The sequence below is a fragment of the Takifugu rubripes genome, chromosome 1 (assembly GCF_901000725.2).
Source record: "Takifugu rubripes chromosome 1, fTakRub1.2, whole genome shotgun sequence".
In the NCBI taxonomy this organism is placed as follows: domain Eukaryota; kingdom Metazoa; phylum Chordata; class Actinopteri; order Tetraodontiformes; family Tetraodontidae; genus Takifugu; species Takifugu rubripes.
In genome coordinates, this window is record NC_042285.1 from 23,601,779 (window position 1) to 23,623,374 (window position 21,596).

General features: G+C 42.5%; 2 protein-coding genes across 8 annotated transcripts in view; one reads left to right on the forward strand and one right to left on the reverse strand.

Annotated features, from left to right (window-relative positions):
- Positions 1-2,042: 2,042 nt before the first annotated feature.
- Positions 2,043-6,765, reverse strand: LOC101063775 (basic leucine zipper and W2 domain-containing protein 1-A-like). The gene is made up of 12 exons (XM_011611543.2): positions 6,639-6,765; positions 6,050-6,123; positions 5,725-5,901; positions 5,132-5,226; positions 4,983-5,048; positions 4,749-4,884; positions 4,183-4,292; positions 3,783-3,953; positions 3,101-3,247; positions 2,752-2,890; positions 2,520-2,642; positions 2,043-2,408 (listed from the first exon to the last, which is right to left on the reverse strand). The coding sequence occupies exons 2-12, from the start codon at positions 6,111-6,113 to the stop codon at positions 2,356-2,358; spliced, it is 1,281 nt and encodes a 426-aa protein (XP_011609845.1). The 5' UTR covers positions 6,114-6,123; positions 6,639-6,765; the 3' UTR covers positions 2,043-2,355.
- A 514-nt stretch (positions 6,766-7,279) lies between these two features.
- The window catches only part of myo1b (myosin IB), a 43,084-nt gene continuing 28,767 nt past the window's right edge, over positions 7,280-21,596 (forward strand). For 2 of the 7 annotated variants that reach the window (XM_029832252.1, XM_029832198.1), the window contains exons 1-3: positions 7,282-7,698; positions 14,414-14,558; positions 17,100-17,215. In XM_029832252.1, the coding sequence (XP_029688112.1) occupies positions 14,433-14,558; positions 17,100-17,215 (242 nt within the window). In that variant the 5' untranslated portion in view covers positions 7,282-7,698; positions 14,414-14,432. Of the gene's footprint in view, positions 7,699-14,413; positions 14,559-17,099; positions 17,216-21,596 lie in introns of all 7 variants that reach the window. The other 5 variants (XM_011611529.2, XM_011611537.2, XM_029832138.1 and 2 more) reach the window with 4 other exon arrangements.

Here is a 21,596-nt window from a genome sequence, read left to right on the forward strand (position 1 = left end):
ACGAAAACTGGATGGGACGGCCGCATTATCTCCAGGGACTGAGCCGGGGACAGCTGACAGACAACAGCGGCTGTCAGCCTATAAGCCAGAAACTCTCCAGACCTCTTGGTTTTAAGAGCTTAGTGGCTATTTTCCATCATGGGGTTGCTCAGTTGTCCATAATATGGCTGCATTGAGGCTGGAAGGCTGCGCTGCTTTGGAGGGTTTGCCTTGAGTTTAGCCGGACGACAAAGTGGCAGAGTCAACACACTGATCCTCATTTCCATATTTCACCTGGGTGTTAAGCCCGGTATTAGTGTGGCCTACAAAGGCGGCAGAGCGGAAAACAAACAAACAAAATGGCACGATGCACAACACAGGTTAAAAAGCAGAGAAAATACCTATAAATTCCAATTTAGCCAAAACAAAAGCAGCAGCTCTTTCAGACTGGAAATCATGGCATGATCGGAGTGGCTGGGGGCTTAGAGTAGGGTTTGTTTTTATTGAAAAATAAATGATCCCAAGCCTCTCTCTGTTTCCTGACATTATTTAGATGAGTTCTGCGCTGCAGCGTGAGCTGTGTTTACTGACCAAAGCTGCAGTGTGAAATCCAGAATAATTGCTCTCCTCAAACCCTTCTGGCACACCCCGGCACATTGTGATGGTGGGTTCTCTTCATGCAGAAAGGCTTAACGAGAAAGAGCAGTCTTTAAAAATAAATAAAGAAATAAAAATTCATTTCCCTCATATGAATTGAAAATTAAAAAAAGTACAGCCTTGTTGCTGTAGAATAATGACTTCATGGCCTGCATAAAAAACGGAATGCAAATGGGCGTGCTTCACCCGCGACATCCAGATGGATCCCTAATGTACATGCAGCAGCATAAGCAGGGGGTCAACATGGCAAATGGGCAACACAAACAGATGTGACAGACCACAGTGGTGCTCTGCGCCTGCAGGAGATGACACGAGGAGAGGGGTCCTCTGTGTGAGGTTTCAGCCCAGGCAGCGCTGCTAACAAGCAGATAACAGAGGCGGCACGATGGTAAAGCTCAGCGCTTTGCAGAGGGACAAGCGGGTTGCAGGGCGGCATCATTGCCATTGAAAGCTGCACACCCTTTCAAGTATGCGTGTCCACGCACAAATCTCCAAAGCAGCCATGTTTCCCTCGGCTGGCGTGTCACTCTCGAATTGTTTCATGTTCCTTAGAGCGACTAAATAAAACCAAAAGGTGCACAAATCCTCCCGGGACAGAGCGCCAGAGAAACTACTCCTTGGATACTTTGTAGCTGTGGCTGTGTCTAATACTTTCTAGTCTTTCTGGATTCTTCAAAATAGCATTTTCTGTTTGAAACTGACTCTTAAACTGAGAGGCGCTCTAACGAGGGATGGAAGCATCTCTCAAGGATTTACTGCCATCTGTTGGTACTGAGTCAAACTGATTGTCAATCAATGATGATCCCGTTGCAGCCGTGCTGTGGAGACTGCTGCAAGACCACATTTACAGCGTAACAGCAGAGAATGATGCCAGTTTTCACAGAAGTAGATGTTGCTTTCGGTTTAAATTGCTGCTCTGCTGGTTTTAGGCTACTTGTAAAGATTCTGCAAAGCTGTCTGACATCATGGTAAATGACCCTTAAAACTCCCAACCTGTTCATAGGGGAGGCATTTAAATTTGAAGTCCGCGTTTTATAGGCTTTGCCAAAATGACTTGTCATAACGACCACGCACGGCCTTCCACTCTCACAACATCGCGAATCCCCATCTTACGCTCGTTTTTGCATGCTTGGCTGAGCCATAATTACCATTTAAAGTGGGCTCGAGGTGAGATGAATGAAATGTTTGTTTGCAACTCAGGTCACACCTGCTAGGCGGCCGTTTTATGATTGCTTGATTAGGCGAGTCTCGACATCGACCCGATGGAAAATATGCGCGAGTGCAGGTGGATGTACTCGCATCTCCAAAACTTACTGCAATAATGAGCCAGTGTGACAGATTATCTGTATTTTTATGACTGCTGTGTATGATCCATATAAGAAAGAATGTCTCCAAGGCAACGGTGATTAAAAGCAGTAATTTCCATTTATTCAAGAAACAGTCAAATGGTGCAATGATTCACAAGATTGACACATTGTACCATTTTTTCTACTCTTGAGAAACCAAACCCTGAAAAAATAGTTTAACTGGCTTCTTATAAAGCATGAAAGAACTACAAGTACTGATTCAAACAGAAATCATTGGTAAGATAAAAGCAATTTTAAAGCCCTTAACTAGAAGAAAAGGACAAATCCTCCCTTCTGGACAGACTTACATTAACAAATCTTTACTGTAATATTGTAAAAATACAAATCCAGATGTAGTTGCGCCTCCAGGTCCTTACTCTGCTTCCTCCTCCTCCTGCTCCTGTTCCTCCTCCTCCTCCTCCGACTCTGCAACAACAGGTGGAACAGATGCTCAGTACACACGAGGGGAAGCTGGCAATGTTTCTGCCTTTCACAGACGCACGCTTCGCGCACAAAAACACGTTTCGCAGCGCTTACCTTCCTCTGCATTCTTGAGCCATTCGACAAAGGACTTCATCTGCACCAGGAAGATGCTCTTTCCTTTGGGCACATGGGCCTCGTTGTACCACTTCAAAATTGACTCTTCGTTCAGGACGTCAGCTTAACAAAACGACAAAGTAGAAGCAAACGAACACAGTCAACACCTGTCATGACACTACCACAGGAAAGGCACGAAAGGGAAGGCACCTAGGAAGCACATAAAACTAACCTTTGTAGAGGAGAACTACAATTTTCTGGAAGGCCTTCATGAAGTGGATGTTGTCATAGCAGTACTCCTGAATTTTCAGCAGCAGAGTCAGCTCAGAGATGCCCTGGGAGGTAAAGGGCTTTAACAGTGGGCTGTATTGCTGAAATGTAGATAAGAAATAATGAATTTTAGGAGAAGGCATTCAAATTCACACAAGGGGTAAGAGAGAGAAAATAATGGCATTGATAATTGCACGTTGCCAACAGAATAGACGTCACAGTGACTCTCCTTAGCTAGCTCATTGTCATGACTACCAATAGTCAAGGCACATTTGAATAAAAAGCAAAACAAAAATAACGGGAGGTGTCACCTTTAAATGTTTGATGGCTTGTTCTGTGACCAGCTCCTCCTTCTTGTTCCACTCCACACAGCTCATTACGCTGAACCAAATGAGTCCAATAATCGTCTGCTCCGAGATGTTGTTCTTCTTGATTTCCTCACGGATGTAGGCAATGATCTGTAAGACATCCAGGTCACAGATGGAGAGCAGGTTATTGGCAGAGCAGGCAGGCCACGGCCAGCATATGCTGAGGCTTATTACTTATCAAATCCTGCCACAAGGCTGAGGTGAGAAAGCCCTGGGAATAAAGACAAGGTTAGAGGAGCAAAGAACACTCGGCTTGATGTTCCAAACATCCTGCTGCTTATTCTCTCCGGCAAACCTCACTTTCAACAGTTGTCACACTGTCTGGTGTAAATTAGCAGGCTTCATTTCTAACACAGTGCTAAGAGGGTGTTCCTTGGGTTCTCCACATTTCAAGAATTGATTGTCGTTTGCCTTCAGCCATGTTTCCAGAGATGTGACGTGTCTCCGGCGATCACAAATGTGAACAATAAGATGAAATGGCTGATACCAATAACCCGGCTTTACATCATCTCGGTGAAATCAGACCCTGAACCGCTGTTAGTCAGAAGGTGATGGCTGTGGTTTTTTAATGATGAGAATAAATGAAGACCCAGGGGTAAATGTAAAGAAGAGAGAGAAGCCTTACATCTTTGAGGGGCTCGCCTTGTGATATTTGCTGCTGTAGTTCCTTCTGCAGCTCTTTCCGGGCACCTATTGTCTGCTGGTTTTTCACAAAGTCTGAAAGCTCCTTGAGCCCAGCGTCCGTGAAGTACTTGGCAAAATGCTCACAACTGCGTTTATTTGCAGGGAACAACTCCTGAAAAAGCACACAGAAGCAGAAGCCAGAGGCGAAACCAGCTTTCATCAGCCGGCTTTGTTCATTCATCTTCTCAAGCACAGGGTGCACACAATTACTTGGAATAGCATTAATATGCAAAATTAGTGAGGTTTCCTCATCAAACGATCTCAAGGGTACACGGGCTGACAGTTGAACATCACTGCAGTTAAGCGGGGTTGGGTTTCTTTATTTGCCGTGTCATTCTCACCATGAGCCTGTTGTCCATGCCAACCTTTCTAAGACTGGCAGCAACAGAGCCGATGTCCTTCTCTGAAAGCCAGGATTTGAAGAGTTTCACTGCGAAGCATGTCGAGACACCTGAACAAATGCAAAGAGGACGTGTCAGATGCTGCCAACAGACCTGCAAGGATGAAGCTAAGCTAGAATAAGACGCTGGCACACCACGACGCCAAGGGCCACATTTAGACCGCTTTAACGAAAGTGTCTGTTCAAAAAATGCTTTTTTTGATCCAACAATTATTCCCACTGTTCTTCCTTTTACAACTAACCATGATTTTGTGTCTGTGTTATGACTTTCAGATGTATTAACTGAGGGAGTTTAACTAGCTTGTGTTAGAATGAAACCAAACAGTGTGCAGCAGGAGTGGTTAGTGGCTCTTTGGTTGCTACACTAGTGTGCTTACATTTAACCACCTAGTACTAAAGAAACCTAATTCATTAGAATTAAAAGAGGAGAAATATACTTTACTGTAAAAGAAAAAACATTTGGGGAAAAAACACAAAGGTGCACGTATGAGGCAGAGAGGGAGGTACCTTCTTTTACGAGGTTCTCATTAAAAAGGCTGTTGAGAATGGACGCAGAGATGTTGCCATTGGCCAGCAGAATCCCTGTTAACATGGCCAGCTTGGTGCGATCAGACTCTGTGAAGCCCTTGAGAAACAGCAGCAGCTGCAGACACCAAAACATCACTCTTATTCTCATGGGCTGAACAGAATCAATGCACATATTTGGGCTGCAGCAGTTTAAATGCGTCGCATGGGTCGAACCTTCTTAATCTCCTCTTCAAAACCTTTCTCCAGGTACTTGTAGCGCCTGATGAGTTTGTTAAAGACCTAAAAAAAAAAGGAACAGCGGACATGCTTTGAAGATTACAGAGTAATAGTCTGTCTCTGGGCAGGAATTCAGAAGCGTTCACCTGTGCGTATGCTTGCATGGTCTCCATGTCCTCCTGCGCTTTGAAGAGACAGACTTCAGTGGAGGTCACCTCATCGGACAGGGTGCCCCCTGGGGCTGAAAGACATATAATAATAATGTCCAATCAGCTTGTGAATATGGATGCTTTTATCAAACATGAAACGATTCCAGACATTTATAAGCTGGACAATGAATTAATCATGTATAATCAATAAAGTTACCATTAACTGACTCAATATGGTACACAAGCCATCACAATAACTCTTATATGGTATAGAAACATGGGGATATTAGGAATCAGCTTTCAGCCTTTCTGAATAGAAGGCACACCACTGCAACAAAGCCAGTACAATTAACTCCTAAGATGGAAATTGATGTTTTGAAGAGCATCTGAATCCCTGGTCAACGCATCAGTGATATTCATAGATCAGAGTAATAATAGTCATCAGCATAATCTATGGCATTCTCACCTCAACCCCCAGATACGATGAATCAAATGAAATTCAATACATCGGTTATGTTAATACTTCAGATGGAATAAGTGGGTGTTTGTAATTCAAAGGGTAAAAGCCGTGTAAGACACCTGCCACCTACCCAGCATTCCACCAGCCACCAGGATGTCGAAAAGGGTTTCAGCATAGCGGCGGTAGTCAAGCTTGGCACCCGACGCATCGAGAAACTTTGCGACAGCTTCCAGATCAGTGCCAGTTTGGTTCAGACCTTGTATGATGCTGTCCTGAAACTGGCAAGGGTCAAATCTCTCCTTTTCATCTTTTGAAACACACAAACATAAGGCATATGAATTACATATGAAACAAAATCTGCAATGAAACCACACTTTAAACCTGCATCATGGAATCATGGAAGATAACTGGTTGCAATAGTGGTTCTTAGTTTCTTTTTCTTTAAAGGTTCTCACCTCTTTTTCGGGTTTTAAAACGCTGGCCTGTAAGCGTTGGCTTCTGCTGCTTTTGATTACTCATAAAAGACACTCTGGAGAACAAACAGAAAGGAAAATCAATCACAGCGGTGACATAACTGCAACTCTATAACGAAATGTTAAAGCGACACAGAACACGGTAAGAGCAAAATAAAGAAGTAAATAAAGATTATGTACAAACTTGTTCTCATTGGCTGGATCAAAGGGGGTCGATGCATTTATTTTATGACGCGTATATTACACAATCGTAGAATTATGAAATTATATGGGCAGGGAGAGAGATAGAGATAGAGATTAACAGGGCTAGATCGGTGTTCACTGCGTAGTACCGATGTTATACATATACATTTTGCTACTGAATGTCGATTTGACGGATACTTATAGTAGTATTAACAGTATTAATATCATAGTTCTCAAACGCACAAGGCCATTCGTAACGTCTGACTTCGCTGATTAACGATTCTGCCTTAGCTCCAGATTTCGTTATTTTTTTGACACGATGGCCAGACGTAAGAAAACGAAGGCTCCGATATCACCGTTGCAGATAGATAATAAACCAAAAACTCACAGAAATCTTCTTGGTTGTGCAAAATCGGTCCGTGAAACAAAAAACTCACAACACTGAGATCAATGCCAGGAAGATGCGCATGCGCATTAACGCCGAATCTTTATGGACTGCTGGATTTATGGGGGGGAGAACTTCGTTTACAATTATTTAAAAAAATGGTGCTAGAGAAGCCCAAGTAAAGTGACCATGATGTCTTTTAAAATATTCTCTTTTTGAATCGTAATATGGTTAAACTTATTGTCGGCGCGTTGCGTAAGATGGAACATAATACGAAGAAAATCCGTGGCTCCCCTCCGCACTTGTCATATTCTTTAGTTAGTTTAAACTCTAAACAAACTGGAAATGTTACTATAGTTTAAATCTATGATTCCACAATATGAATAGTCTTCCAACACTTTCTCAAATAAAAAAAAACAGAGTTACAGTGCAACTACCTCTAGTTTAACAATGTATGAGCAAGTCGATGCTATGTACCATCGAGACACAGGAGGGGGATATTGTGCTATTGGGCAAATACTATCTGTACAACACGACGAGAAACTTTGCTTTATAGCTTACTTCTAAACCCTCAACTTGCGTTATCTTTCTAGGCTATGGTTTTCTGATTTGCAGAGCATGTGCGTGGTTGGAATATCAACACGTTGTATCACACTCAATGGTCTATTCTGGACAAGGTTTCCACAATACGAAAGTTTTAAATTTGGAAAAAAGTACCCTTTTCTTTGGTAGACTTAAAAAAAACCGATTCGTCGGACAACACGTGAAGGCATCACAACTCCACCTCCCCCGCGCCGGAGGTGATTAGGGGACGCTGGACGATCCCAAACGCCGCTCCAGCCACTCCCTACGCCCAGCGGACCCTGCATTCAAGTCCATCCTGAGCTCCATTCATCGTGCTGAACTCCGGATGAGAGCCACGTTCGCCCTCATTCAGCACCAGAGCAGACGGGAAGGGCTTCAGGAGCTGCTCCACAACTGGGGAACCGCAGCCGGGATCCGACTTTTGCCTACACATTGGATTTAAGGCGAAAGGGAGCAACTTTTCTGTAAAGATAAAGAGGCAAGTTTGGCATCTTTGACGCTCAATTCGGGGGCTGAACGCACAACTTTGAGTCCTTTGTTGTCTCCTCCAGCCTACTGCGCTCGCTGTAACTTTTCCCAAAAGTTAACTTTTCATAGTCTGCAGACCATTTGCTGCTCTCATTCACCCCTTGTCCTCAGAAGAGGGGGGCTGGGGTTATTTTCTGATTTTCTCCCCCTTTTCTTTGCGGACCGGTGAATGTTTGCGTGGGAATAAAATGAGATTGAGAGTTTGACTGAAGTCAGACGGTGTTTCAAGCCGAACCGAGGCTCATTTGGCACCATTACCACACAAGCGGTCCCTAATTGCGCACATCTGCTGGTTTAAGTTGAGCACGGTTCTGATTGCTGCCTCCAGGGCGCAGGACGGGGGCAGATGTGTCAATCCTCTATCACTGTTTAGTCTCTTCAGGTGGCAGCTGGTTTTAGATCTGGCCTTCACGTCTGCTGTCGTCACACAGCTGAACATTAAATGCAGATCTCGAGTTAGAGGCTTTTTATACAGGTAAAACGAAAAGAAATACAAAAACCTGCACGCTCATTTGATTAAAATGGCATTAAGTCATCTGTGTTTGTCCTGTCTGTGGCATGGATGAAGAAAGACATCAGTGTCTCCTATTGAGTGGATAAAACTGACTGAAGGTCCACTTATGTTATTTGGCTCCAGGTTTTTAAGGAGATCTCGGTTCTGCCGCATGGAATAAATTATTGCTCAGCATGAGCTGCATGAATCAAAGTATTCACCTCGGTGAGGAAAAACATCACAAAGTTGCTGGGGTTGACCTGCTTTTTCTCTCTGCTGGGATTCCCTGAGGGATCCAGCTTGAAACTAATCAAATCAAACAAGTCAAGGAAAACATTGGGAGAGGAAGCGTGGGGAATAAACTACCCCGCATTACATGATTACACACCTTTGTTCTTTTAGATAAAAATACCCTAAATTATTGACTGAATCATCGCAGTGGAAGTCTTACCAACTAAGATTCTCATTATATTTTCTTGCTCTTTGGCGTTCGATGCTGATGTACTTGACTTTACTTTGGAATGCTTCAACTCTTAATTCCATTTGTGAACTTGAAAATCCCAAGTGGATCAGCTAAACCCTTTTAAAAAAAGGGGGTGGGGGGGGGGGGGAGAGAATTTTTGACTTTCTCTTTGCGGTTTTCCTCAAATATGTGCCACCACTGTTGGCCAGAGTCTCAGTTGGGAAACCAGATGGGAACTTTTATTACCCGGACTGATCAAACAATGATGTAAGCCGTGAAAAGTCCACAGCAAATGTGTGCGGAGTTGTTTGCTGTGTGTGTGTTATATACAATGTAAAAACATATTTTGGCCTATATGTCTACTCTATATCCCAGAATGCTTGTTGGCATTGGTTTGCTGGATATAGCCGAGTCACATGGCATAAGTAGACTGAACCGTTCTCCTTGTTTATTCATGTATTTGCATTTTTAAAAATACATGATTCCAACCTTTTCCAACTTCCTGAAACTTCTCTGAAGTGAAACGTACAGGGCTGATACACCTGATCCAGCGCCACTCGAAAGCCTTTAGAAATATCAATGCCACCGTTTCCTACATGTTCAAATAACTGGTGCAGATATAGAGGTGTAGTTTAATATTCAGCAGCACTACACACATATTTTACTAGTAGTTGAAGGCGCCTTTCTATTTTTCTCAAAGCAAAACCTTCAGTTGCGTCCTTGGAGCACAGTTTTAAACATGTGCATGTTGAGTGGAGATGGTGAGATTAGAAACTGTTTTTAAAAATGTGCCAAAAGCTTCTTGTTGAATGACATGCTATGGTCTAATGTGGTGTGTCTGGAGGACCAAAGTCCCCCGGCCAGCGCCATGGTGATGAATAGTGTCTGCCTGTGCCGCTTAGTGTAGTGAGGCGTGTGCCTTGTGTCAACCCTGCGTCAATAGAGATAGCCGGTGCACAGATGTACGGCTATCCCCTGGCTGGCCCACGAAAAGATTAGGCAGGCCCTGTTTGCTGGACAGTCACGAGAAGCCAGACTTGAGATACAGCGCCCCTGACTGTGCATCAACGGCACGCCTCATTAAGTTGTTTTGTTGATGTTGCTGGAGAATCCGAACTGTGTTGAAGTTCACCGTCTGCCACATTCTCCCGTTGTTTAGCGCTACAGCAATACGGTGGCAGATTTGCAGGCGGCTCATTTTTATAATACAGCTGCCGTTTCCGTTTGCTGAGGAGGACGAAAATCCAACCATGTGTTTGACCGCCTGTTGCGTTGATGATGCTGAAACTGCAAATCCACAGCAGTCTGGCTAGCATTTACAAGAGTGTATAGTTTAATGCAGTGAATAACTTAACCAGGGTGAGTTCTCCTCTGGGATTAATTCGATTGCTAGTCAAACCCAGATATATTGGTATCCGTATGGCCTGTATTAATTATACAGTGTATACAGCGCGCTCCATTCTTGCTCTGTTGACAACCTCCAACTGTCGCACCCCAGCAAAAGTCTGGCTGCTGTCAACGGCATCGTGAGCAAGCAGATAGTGTCACATCCCGACTGAATCAGCATCCAGTGTGCATTTGCTTGCCGGGTGTGTCCTCATCAATGCACCACATGTTCAAAATAGCTGAAACAGGAAATGAAGTTAGATGGCCCGATGTACTCGGTAAATTGGGCTCGGAAGGAAATATTGTAATATTAGCCTGCAGAAGGAAAGCACTGCCGTGCCCCCTTTGTACCGCACTATTTTTATTTCTTCAAAATTTTATTGTGGCCTTGAAAGCAAAGTGCTGTGAGACAGCAAATGAATAACATTCCTGAAAGAAGAGGCCTCATTTGTATCGCCGTAGTCTGAGGGCATGAAGCTCCTGGACAGATGGGGCAGTAGTCAGCAGATGTGCTGGGATGATGAAAAAGAACATGGTGCTTTAGTTTTTTCGTTCTACACGCTTTAAAGCCAATATTTGACGTGATAATTAAACAGTTGAATTATTCATGGCGGTTTTTGTATACCTACTGGATTTATTATTGCGTAGCATTATTGTATTGTCAGCCTCATTTTTCACTCGTCTACCCATATTGACATTTCCCTGCTGTGTGCAGGGAAGCTGCATAACAATAAAGCCAATGTTTGTTTGGTTTACACGTAGACCCGAGTGTCACGAAACTTCCATTTGACTCACAAATCATGTTTTAGTGCATAGACAAAGTGAAATTTCAAGCCTTTAAGGGCAAGTTGCTTATTTCAGTCGCCTTTTTATAGTGGCCTCCCAGGTTTGGGCATGTTATGGAGACCTTAATCGCCATCATTTCCAAAAGCCGGTCCATTATGCTGCTTACCCGTCCTGTGGGGATGCGGGCTTGATCTTGGTGGTGGTGGTGGGGTTTAAAGACTTTTATGCTGCATAATAGATTTTATTATCATCTGTTTGCACATAGCCATGCCTCTGTGTTCTCAAACAACAGCTCCCAAGGTAGAATGACGCCAATCAGCTATTACACAATGCCTAGTTTGCCTTCTGGCAGATTTCATTGTAGATTCTGAGCTTGTCTTAAAAGTTGAACCTTTTTTGACCATTCTATAACCTATAGTTTTAACCCCTTTGTTAATAATGTGCACGCAACTATTTTGGCTCAACCTTTATATGAAATATCAACAGGACCAGTCATAAATGCTCATGCCTCTTGGTTTTAAGATCTCATCCTTCTAAAGGAACATTAAGCAAGCCTAAACTTTCTAAATAATATATATTTTTACGACTGTTTTATTCATGTTTTTTCATGGCTTGCTCATCCCAGGAAACTAGGTCAGCATCGAATGTGGGAGTGAAGGCTGACCTTGTTGTGTTTTACTGAAATCTCTTGTCCATCACAGAGAGGTTAAACGATAAAATCTTTCAGTTTTGATATGAATTTTCCCTGTAAACAGCTGTGACGTAAAACACTAATCTGTCTGAATTATTGCACAAACTGCAATTGGAAATGAATGTTGGGACTTCTTCCGTATGTCTTGTCTAATCTAGCAGTGACACTCTAATACCCTTTTCTTGGCATTCTGGGTGTGCTGCGTAATTGGAGGCGGGTATTAACCAGTAGCAGGTATTGAGTTGAGTTTGATAGCTGGTGCTAGATAACACTGAATAACAAGGAAGGCCTAGAAATAAATGGGTAATCCCCCTTAAAGCACAACATTGTTCTTGCTAGTTCAGAGTACTTTTGCTAGACATATATGATGTGTAAATCACTCTGGTCTCCTGTCCAATGTGCCCATTGCATTTTTCCATTTTAGGTAACACACATCCACGTGAGCTGGTGACCACAACTTTTTGCTGCACCTTAAACCGTGAGGTTGAGATTTAAGATTAATAAAGGCTAAAGCATTGGGATCATGCTATGGTTACCTTCTACACATGCAATAAAGGGATTTAATCAATCTCATGCATCTGAGAGATTGATGAGGCTGAATGTTTTTAATCCATTTTGCAATGGAGTAATTTGGAAAACATTCATATCGGGGTCATTCTGATTCAGACTGATAAACGGCTCTGAAATCGTAATAATTGCACGAGTTTTGTTTTGTCGGCTGTGGGTCCACATTGAAGCATATTAGAAGCAAAGAAGATTATCCCCCACATATTAATCAAAGCCTGTCAGGTTTTCTACCATTCTTGCTCTTTGGATCCAGCTCAGCATTTAACAGCAGGAAGCAACTATTATTAATGGGATTGTGTCAGCGGCTGCCTAGAAGCCATCTCTAAATCTGGGGTAGTGGGTTATCAGCAAAGGAGCTAAGGGCATCCAGCACCCAGGCAGCAGACACATGCAATATGTCGCCAGCCTGAGCAAGGCAAGCTCTCCGGCATTGTGGACACACTGTGTTCGCTCTGGGGTCACAGTCTTCAACATCTGTTTCCACCAAGGATGCAGTTGGTTTCCAGGGGCTGGTAACTACTGTGTTGCAGTTGGATTAACAAATATTGATCCTGCTAGGCTAATGCATGCATTCTCTAATGCTCTTGGAGGCCATTCTTCACTATAGGTCATTAATTGTGAATGTGATTGGATTTGTTTAGTGCCCTCTAGATGTTAGATTAGGTCACTTTTATTTATAAACTCCAGAATCCCCATTCGCCCCAGTGGGTCTTAATACTTGGGCAGCAAATTACTCTCCCACAGATGTGTCACATGGTAGAACAATTAATGCACGGTACTTCAGGAACCTCTTTAATTGGAGCATCTTTGAGGATAGAAAAAGCCTTGGCCTGCTGTAGCAAGAAACAGCATCATGAGCCTCTGGTTAAGCTAACATATGGTCTGAGATCTCTAAGGATTTGAGGTTTTAGGGTAGCTGGAGGATCAGCAACCTTAGTATATATTTAAAAATAACAAACTTATTTGATGCAAATGCAGCTGGTGGATGTGAATCCCCACTTGGAATATTTTGGGTTACCTTCATTAATTTCTTGTAAATCTAGACCGCTTGTTAAAAAGTTGTGTTCCTGCTCTGCTAATTCCTCTGAAATCAAGCTGCTCATATGTTGCTTTAATTGCACAGTCCCCTTTTGAAAAGATTTTTCTTATCCTGAACATTAGATGAAAGAAGTTGTCCTAAAAAAACAAACCAAAACAGGAAGACTTTTTTCCGGTGCCAACACTGTGCCCTGCAGGATAAGAGATCCAGGGAAAGAAACTTCAGAAGGTGGAAGGGTAGATTTTTTCCAGAATTTACCTTTTAAGGAATGCATCTTCACTCTTTTGGATCTAGTAAGGAAAGTGTCAAGCCAGTTTGTTTTCTCACCCTCCCAGCCCTATTGTTTCATCCCCAATTATGACCTGTCAAACTGTTCTCGTTATGCATGTTTGTTAGCCCCTTGCTATATCCAAAATTTACAGCTAGTTTCAACTGTCTCTGCCTTTTCTGCAAAAGCAAAACGAATCGGTACTAAAAAGCAATGAACCTTAGACGCGTTCATGACCTCATCTGTCTTTTGCTACAGCAGACATGGGTTTTTAGAGTTACAAAGCCCTGTGTCAAGCCTGTGAATGTACCCTAGGCCCCCCTTTCAGCCACAGCCCTATAGCTTTGGGATTATTGTCCCAAAGGAGATACTAGGCAACACTGATTAAAAACTGCCATCAGCAGCACTGTCTTTGTTACGCTCCACTCCAGCACAGATTCCAGCCGTAAATATTATTTTGTTGCAACAACCAAACGGAGCAGGATGGAGCAAAGCTACAAAGCAGCCGAGTGTTTGAGGGGAACTTCCTTTGAAGCTCTGAGGAAGTTCTGAAATGGGAGAATCCAGCTGTGCACCCGGGGGTGAAGGTCAAAGTTCTCTAGTTATGTAACTGCCTACGGGATATTCTCACTTATAGAGGAGAACAAGATTATCCAATTCAGAGTCCCCACTCCTCATTCGGAGTGGAAGCACTGCTGTAGACTGAACACGTCCATCCAGTAACATGTAGAGAATCTAATTAATTATAAAGGGAAAACTGTCTTCACAGTTCAATTACTTATAAAAGTTTAAAACATTTATAATGTTTATATCGATATAGTTTACACAATTCTCTGGCTCACTGTTAGTTTTGTTGCAGGCTTTTAAAGTCGCATCATTTGGTGCAGGACAAGAACAAAATGGTAGAACATTGTTATGGATGCAGTTTTATTGTGTTTTTGATATATTTTTTCCATCTGCGTCTCTGTGCAGGGGGGACACCACAGCCACAATGGAGGTGAAGACGTCACTTCTAGACAACATGATTGGGGTCGGCGACATGGTCCTTCTCGAACCCATGACTGAAGAGTCATTCCTGGAGAACTTGAAGAATCGCTTTGACCACAACGAGATCTATGTAAGTAGTCAGGCAACACTGTAGCAGCAAATAACCAAAATAAAGTAGTATTTTATGGATTTGGTGTGTGTGTGTGTGTGTGTGTGTGTGTGTGAGGTCTGTGTGTTTACCCCCACCTCTGAGACCTCCAACGCTGGTTGCAAAATGGAAACATCCAGATGCATCTCGTGACAGTATTGTTCCTGTTTCCCTTCACTATATTTTTCTTGCTACATAGGCAGCTCAGATACAGAGACCACACTAACCAGAAAATCAGTAAATCGCATCACCAAGGAATGTCAATAATTCCTTTTAAATGGTGCATGAAAACCAAAATGTGGGGACAAGAAGGCTCTGGTGGGCTGGTTGCCCATTACTCTAGCATTTGAAGAGAGGTGGTTTTGAAGTGTCATACTTGTATCTGACAGCTCCCTCTGGGAATGAATGCAAATGAAAATGAATGCTCTGCAGCACTGCCATTTTCTGCTTTTCTTGTCAGCTGTTTCTGAAATGGGCCTGACGTATTCAGCTTCTCTGTGGTTATTGGAGGCTCCCCAGGTTAAAAGCTCATGGGATGATGTCACCTACATAAGCAACAGTTACATGTATAGTTTGGTCAAAACGTTGGCAAAGTCCTAATGTTTGTCATCCCTTAAGCAGAAAAGTATTTTGTTCCTGCTTTTAATGGCACTATAAAGTGAAATACCCATTTCATGGAAAGGTAAACGGTTTGGATTTTATAATGGAGCAGTTTTTGTGGTCTGAGCTGCTCCTCAAGAGTGACGCTAGGCCAAATGTGCCAAAGCTTATGCTTGTACATTAAAATACTTATCCATTACATCTCTGCTGCTTAGTTCCTTTATTCGGGTGTTTATCCCTCTCAAGGCATCATTCATTTCAAAATGGTCCCAGAACAAACTATCATTTCCCAGTAGGAGAAACTGGCCTATCCAATACAACAATCACTGTCCAATCTGCTTCTTCTGCTGCCCAGTTATTTTATTTTATTTGGATCATTTTTCATTGTAATTGCATATTAGCCGACACTCTGTTTTTACTTTGTAGAAGACACGACTTTCCAGTAGAGCAGAACATCATGTCCAGATGTTTTCAGCAGCAGCTGATCTGCACCTGCAGTAGCTTCCATCCCGTGGATGTATAACGAGTAGATGCAAACATCTGGAAGTCTCACCCAAACAGGAAATACGGCCCTGTATAGACGTCCCACTTTCATAAAAGAACGTAAATCAAGTGACAGAAATCTTAATCTGCCCTTTAATTTCCATGAAGTGTAAAACTATGGCCGGGGGAGGGGGAGGAACACTTGTGTGTCTGTAGTTTTCTAGCACGTGGAGTTCTGCTCGTGGTGGAGTTAATGCTAACATGCAGGACAGCATTTGTACATGTGCATTAGCGGGGTTAAAGGTCAAAGCTGCTTACGTTATTGATCTGTGTTGATGGGTACATAGGAGTTTACTAAAGTCCAGGCCAATGATGCATTCAAAGAAAAAATTAGGAGTAGAGCCATGTGGTATTTAGACCAGGCAGTGTGAATAAAAATGAATAGAAAAATAAGACCTGATTTTACAGCATAACCTGCAATGAAGAGCTTTTCCTCCTTTTGTCTCCTATACAAGTCGTATCAAGGTTGACGTTGATGAATAAAATATATTTGCAAGCTTTGCCTGTCGTCTCCAGGGCCCGCTGGTTCTGTGAGTTCAGAGAGCCGCTCAGCGACATGTGATCTCTGTTTACATTGTGAGCACTCTTTCTGTTTGTGCCCGATGTGCGCACTTGAAAAAAGTCTTGTTTTGCCCATGGTGGGCTGTTGAATGAGCAACTGTAGGAGGCTGAGGTGTTGCCACAGGGAAGGCCGCGCTCCGCTCTTGTCAGAGTGCGTTACGCAACAGCCATTACTGTGGATGAGAGAAAAATGTTTCGGATTGATGTTTGGAAGTGTGAGGCTTTGTTTTGAACGTAGGAGGAGGATGGTGAAGATGAAGACTGGTTACATTTGCTTTCAGAAAGGAAATGTTTTGTAGAGTACTTGAATAAATGTTAAACTTGAATAAAGGTTATTTTATGCAATTTGAGCTTTTGAACATTTTACTGACACATTAATTGATTTATTTCTATCTTTTTATTTCAACCCCCCCATACTGCATATGTTGGGTCTAGTTGGATGCAGTCAGTCGACGCTGTCATGTTTTAAACTTGGTTGAAGTTCAAAACCTTTGCAGCTGGATTTTTAAGTGGTAATACGTTGGCCTGCAGCCACACCAGCATGAATACTTTCACACATGGCCTGTCTGCTTTTTTGTTCAGTCTGCGTTGACTGCTACCCACAGATTTCTTAAAGCTATCCATATTTTTCCCCTTTTTCTTTAGTTATTTCAGCAGTGTGTAAGGAATAGCCAACTGAGAATCGTAGACAGCAGAAACGATGCTTCTACGCCGTCAACATCCCAGTGGATGGCTGTGTTGTTAATAGCTCCTGTCAGCCTATGCAGCACTTTGTGAAATATATGGAATTGTGGGTAAAATGCTTTTATCTCCCTTTAGACATACATTGGCAGTGTGGTGATCTCCATGAACCCATACAAGTCCCTGCCCATCTACACGCCAGACAAAGTGGAGGAGTATCGCAACAGGAACTTCTATGAGCTCAGTCCACACATGTAAGTTCACCTCCCACATCCTCTTCAAATGCACCTAGTATTTATGTGAATTATATGTTTTTGTCCGTGCTTACTTTGTCTTGCTTGGGATTTATGTCGAAGTTTCAATTATGTTAAAGGTCCCGCGACGCATCGCACATCATTATAAGGCCCGTCAATTTGTAGCCACCCATTGAGATGGGTTGTTTTGGGGTTGCTTCAGAAGGATATTAACGTATGAGTGTTTCTGAAGCTTCTATCAGCCATTTAGCGTTTTGGCACGCCATCTGTCTACTGGCAGCACTAAGTCAGCATTACTTATGCTGCCAAGACAAAACAAAGCCCAGCAATCGTCAATTAGCCTGCTGTGTCTCCAGGCTGCGACACAACCTCTCCGGGCGACAGATTGAGAGCGAGCAAGAGCTTTTGTACTGGAGGAGACATCACTTGCTGCAGACAAAGAAAGTTGCCTGGCTTTACTTTATAGCCTCTTGCAGAACCAACATGACACAGTTTCAGATTCCTTTTTTCTTACATTATTGTTTCTGTCTGATCTTGCTTTACACAGACACCGCCAGGACAGCCAACTCACACTAAATATACAGAACTATTTGTATAGTCTTAACAAAAAGTAGTTTGATAGAACAGAACTATCCCAGCCGGAGGGACTAAAATATGATTGCAAACTGTTGTCATGGAGGAAAGGGATTGGAATGCCTTGGCTATGATATTTTACCTTGACCAAAGAACAGTTTAATCGAGTACAAAGACGAAACATGTCTGCAAACTACAAACTTTTTTTTTTAAGTGATTTGGTTTAGAAACACGGGCACACAGAAAAAACTCCACCTTATTCTGAACTGTCTGGCTGCGGCTCGATGACTTTGTTCTTTGACCATAAAGAGAAATCCTCCATTGGATAAAATGTGCATCCTATAAACAGGTTAAAATCACCTTACTCATTAGTCTTCAGATAAATGAGATTAAGCCCCTTTTCCAATGGCGGGCTCTTGTACAAGACCTAAAATGCCGTTCAAAAGACAGAATGTTTCAACATGCCATATAAATTGATCTTAATCCTCCTATCAGACCATCTGGTTCAAGCTTTGTGGTTTAACATCGATCGTCCTTGCGTGCGCTTAATCCTAATTCGTGTCAAATGCGTGCGTGTAGAAATTCTTCTTTTAGTGATGACAAAATCAACAAAAGTGACTGCAAGATGTAAAAGTGAGCGAGGACTGCAGTCAGTGACTAAAGAATACAACTGGGATCCAAACTAAGTTTTTAATGATGTGACTTTGATCCAACTAAACAGAAATGATAACGATGTTGTTTATTTTTTTTAATATTTAGCTGTTTTGTGATTGTGATTTGGGTATACTTAAAGCTATAATGACCAGTGCTATTACTGTTCACTGATTCTATTTACCATAATGAGAGTTCCTTCAGGTCCCCTGGTCTGTTTTAAAGGACAACAGAGACTGGGCTAAAAAATAAAGGGGGAAAAAGCATTTTGCTTTAGCATGCAAATTAAATCAGTTCTGGATTAGATCCCTGAGGGACTACATGGTCGAGTCACAGATAGAGGAAAATGAAATGGTGCGATGGTTTTACGACAAAACCAGTTTGATACTTGGTCTTAAAAGCCATCCACTGTTCAAAAAGGTAAAAGAATCATCATTGATTTGAGACCTTCGGTGAGAATATGTCTGAACACAGAAGAACCCATCTTCTTCAGTTATTTGTTTTGAGATTAGCCCAGGAAACATTAACATTTAACAAAGCAGGAATCTGTAACCAATCAATCCTGCAGTAAACAAGATAGAGGCAGTAAAAACACAACACTGGAGGCACATTAAAATCCCCTTGAGAGAGGGCTTTTGGGAGGGATTTGAAAAATGTTTCAATTTATAAAATAGATTTTAAAAAGCTGAGGCCTGATGGATGTGCATATATGAATATTACAAGAACCTCAAAGTGACGTTTAAAAACCATTTGTGTGCGTGTTCTCCATGACATTTGTTGTGCATGACTAGCTTTCTGAATGATGGGCTTGACAACCGCACCGACCAGAGAGGATCAGTGTTGGCTTTAATTAAGGTCACCACAGGGGGTCTCGAGGAATCGTGTATTTCCTGTCTTATCCTCATCACTTTAAAATCAGCAGCTCAGGACAGGTTGGATCCGTCAAAGCCAAAGTTGTTCACTGTGGTGTTTGGTCTTGTGGTACTAGGTTGTTGGGTTGTGTGTCTTAAATCCCTCTATACTTGTGGGAATCAATGATCCCTACGTGAGCAGGGGAATCCACACTTAATAATGGCCCGCACTTTGCTATTGGTGCCGGCAGACAGATACCCTAAATTATATCAGGAATATTGACCAGTAGTTTCAATAGAGTGGGAGTCATGATCTATTTCAATCATACTAACCCCTATGGAATAAACTCAAATCGATTTAATAAACGGAAACTGCAACAAAAGCCAACTTAATCTGCCTGAATCTACACAGACTGCAAATCGGAAAATTTTAGAAAAGTAACAGACTCTACAGCACTCAGATATTTTACATAACAATTAGCAAGCAACACAAGCTCCATCAGAACACCCCCCCCCCCCCCCCCCCCCCCCCCCACACACACACACACATACACACACACTGGCTGAATAACACTTCAGTGGCGTTTGCAGGCACCATCTGGAAGTCGTGTTTTAAATATTATTGTTCCTCGTGATGTCGAGTTTCAGCCTTGCAAGTGCAGAATCAACAGTACCGATACTGTATTGTGCACATTGTGCACAGTGACAAAGTCCAGGATGACTTAACTGTGTGAAAGTTTCTTAAAAACAAGTCACAGTCTCTCCCTACTTCACCATAATTATCTCGCTGGCTCTTCAGTGTGATCAGTGAGATGGAACACTCTGGTCCTTAAATTAAAATAGTTAAAAAAAAGGTTTCATAACCACAGTTAGTGGAATAGAAAAATAAAAGTGGTATCTGTAAGTTCCAGCTTTTTTTTTCTATGGGAAGAAATTATATATTTAATCTCATTTAAATATAAATCCAGCTAAAGAGCAGTCTGTTGCTCACTCGACCAATTTAGGGACCTGCGCTCTATCCAGATGAGGCTCCTCATAATTAACTGGCAGGTGACACACACACACACACGCACACACAGTTGCAGCATTAGGCAACTAATCACTGGCCCTTCTCCATGCAGTGCAGCATTACAGATGGCCTGGAGTCATCTTTTGTGTGTCCCTTGCAACTCAAGCCAGGCACAGATTTTGTGTGTGTATGCATGTGTGTGTGGATACTGTCTCTGGGGCAGGATTGTATTTCTCCACTGTTTAATGAGGTATTGAGACCCCCGATGCTCTCAGCGCTCGATACCTCGTGCTACTACAGAGCTTTGGTTACAGGGGGCAGCATGACTGTCTAATGGAGCACAGAGGCCTCACACAATGTGGATGCCGGGGGTCCTCAGCTGCTATGATGGCGGGAGTCTGGACTCTGCCGCAGTATAGAGATTGACATTTAGATGTGACTAATTGCATACCTTAAAAGTACCTTTCACGTACTTAACATTTCATACTTATTTGTTATGAAACATGTAGGATAATTACATAATTTATTTAAAGAAAAGAAGCTCTTGATAACGTATCAAAATTGCACAATTTAACCTTAGGATCGCGAAGCACCTGAAGTACAGTTTTTTTTTCCTGATGTACAGTTGTGTCGTGCTGAATATCACTTTACTGGTGGGAGGAAGCTCTCTGCGCCTCTCTGGTGAGCAAAAATACTGTGTTCTGTCCATCTCATCCTACGTCGGGTGTAAGTACTGTTGAACCATGATCTTTTCAACAAGTTATTAAATGGGGAAATTTGGAGAAAATGCATATAAACCCTTGATGGAAAGCCCTTTCTGTACCCTGTGCATGGGCATACACTTAAAATGAGTTCTCATTATATAGTAAATTGAAACTGAAGTCTGAAAGGAATTATTGATGAAGCCCTATGGACCCTACCCTGCCCTGTTTGCCCTTCCCTTCTTTGTAATCGAAAAGGTGTTGTAAATATCCTTTAAGGTTCAGTAATTACAGCCACTGATAATGGCAATGACAGTCAGACTTTGCCACGTGCACAGTTGTATAACAAGACCTTCATAAGCGGCAGCATAGAACCTGTATGTAGGTAGATTTAAGTGGGCACTTATTGAAGTGGCATTTTGACTCAGGTGGGCTGAATACGCCCTCACAAGCATGTGCGTTGGCGTGATGAGAGCACGGTGGACCTGGAGAAACACAATTGGGAAACAGTAGTTACGTGTTCCTTTTTTCCACCCACCACCTCGGCACAGGAGAGAAATGCAAGTGTATCCAACTGGATAATGCAGCCATTTGCT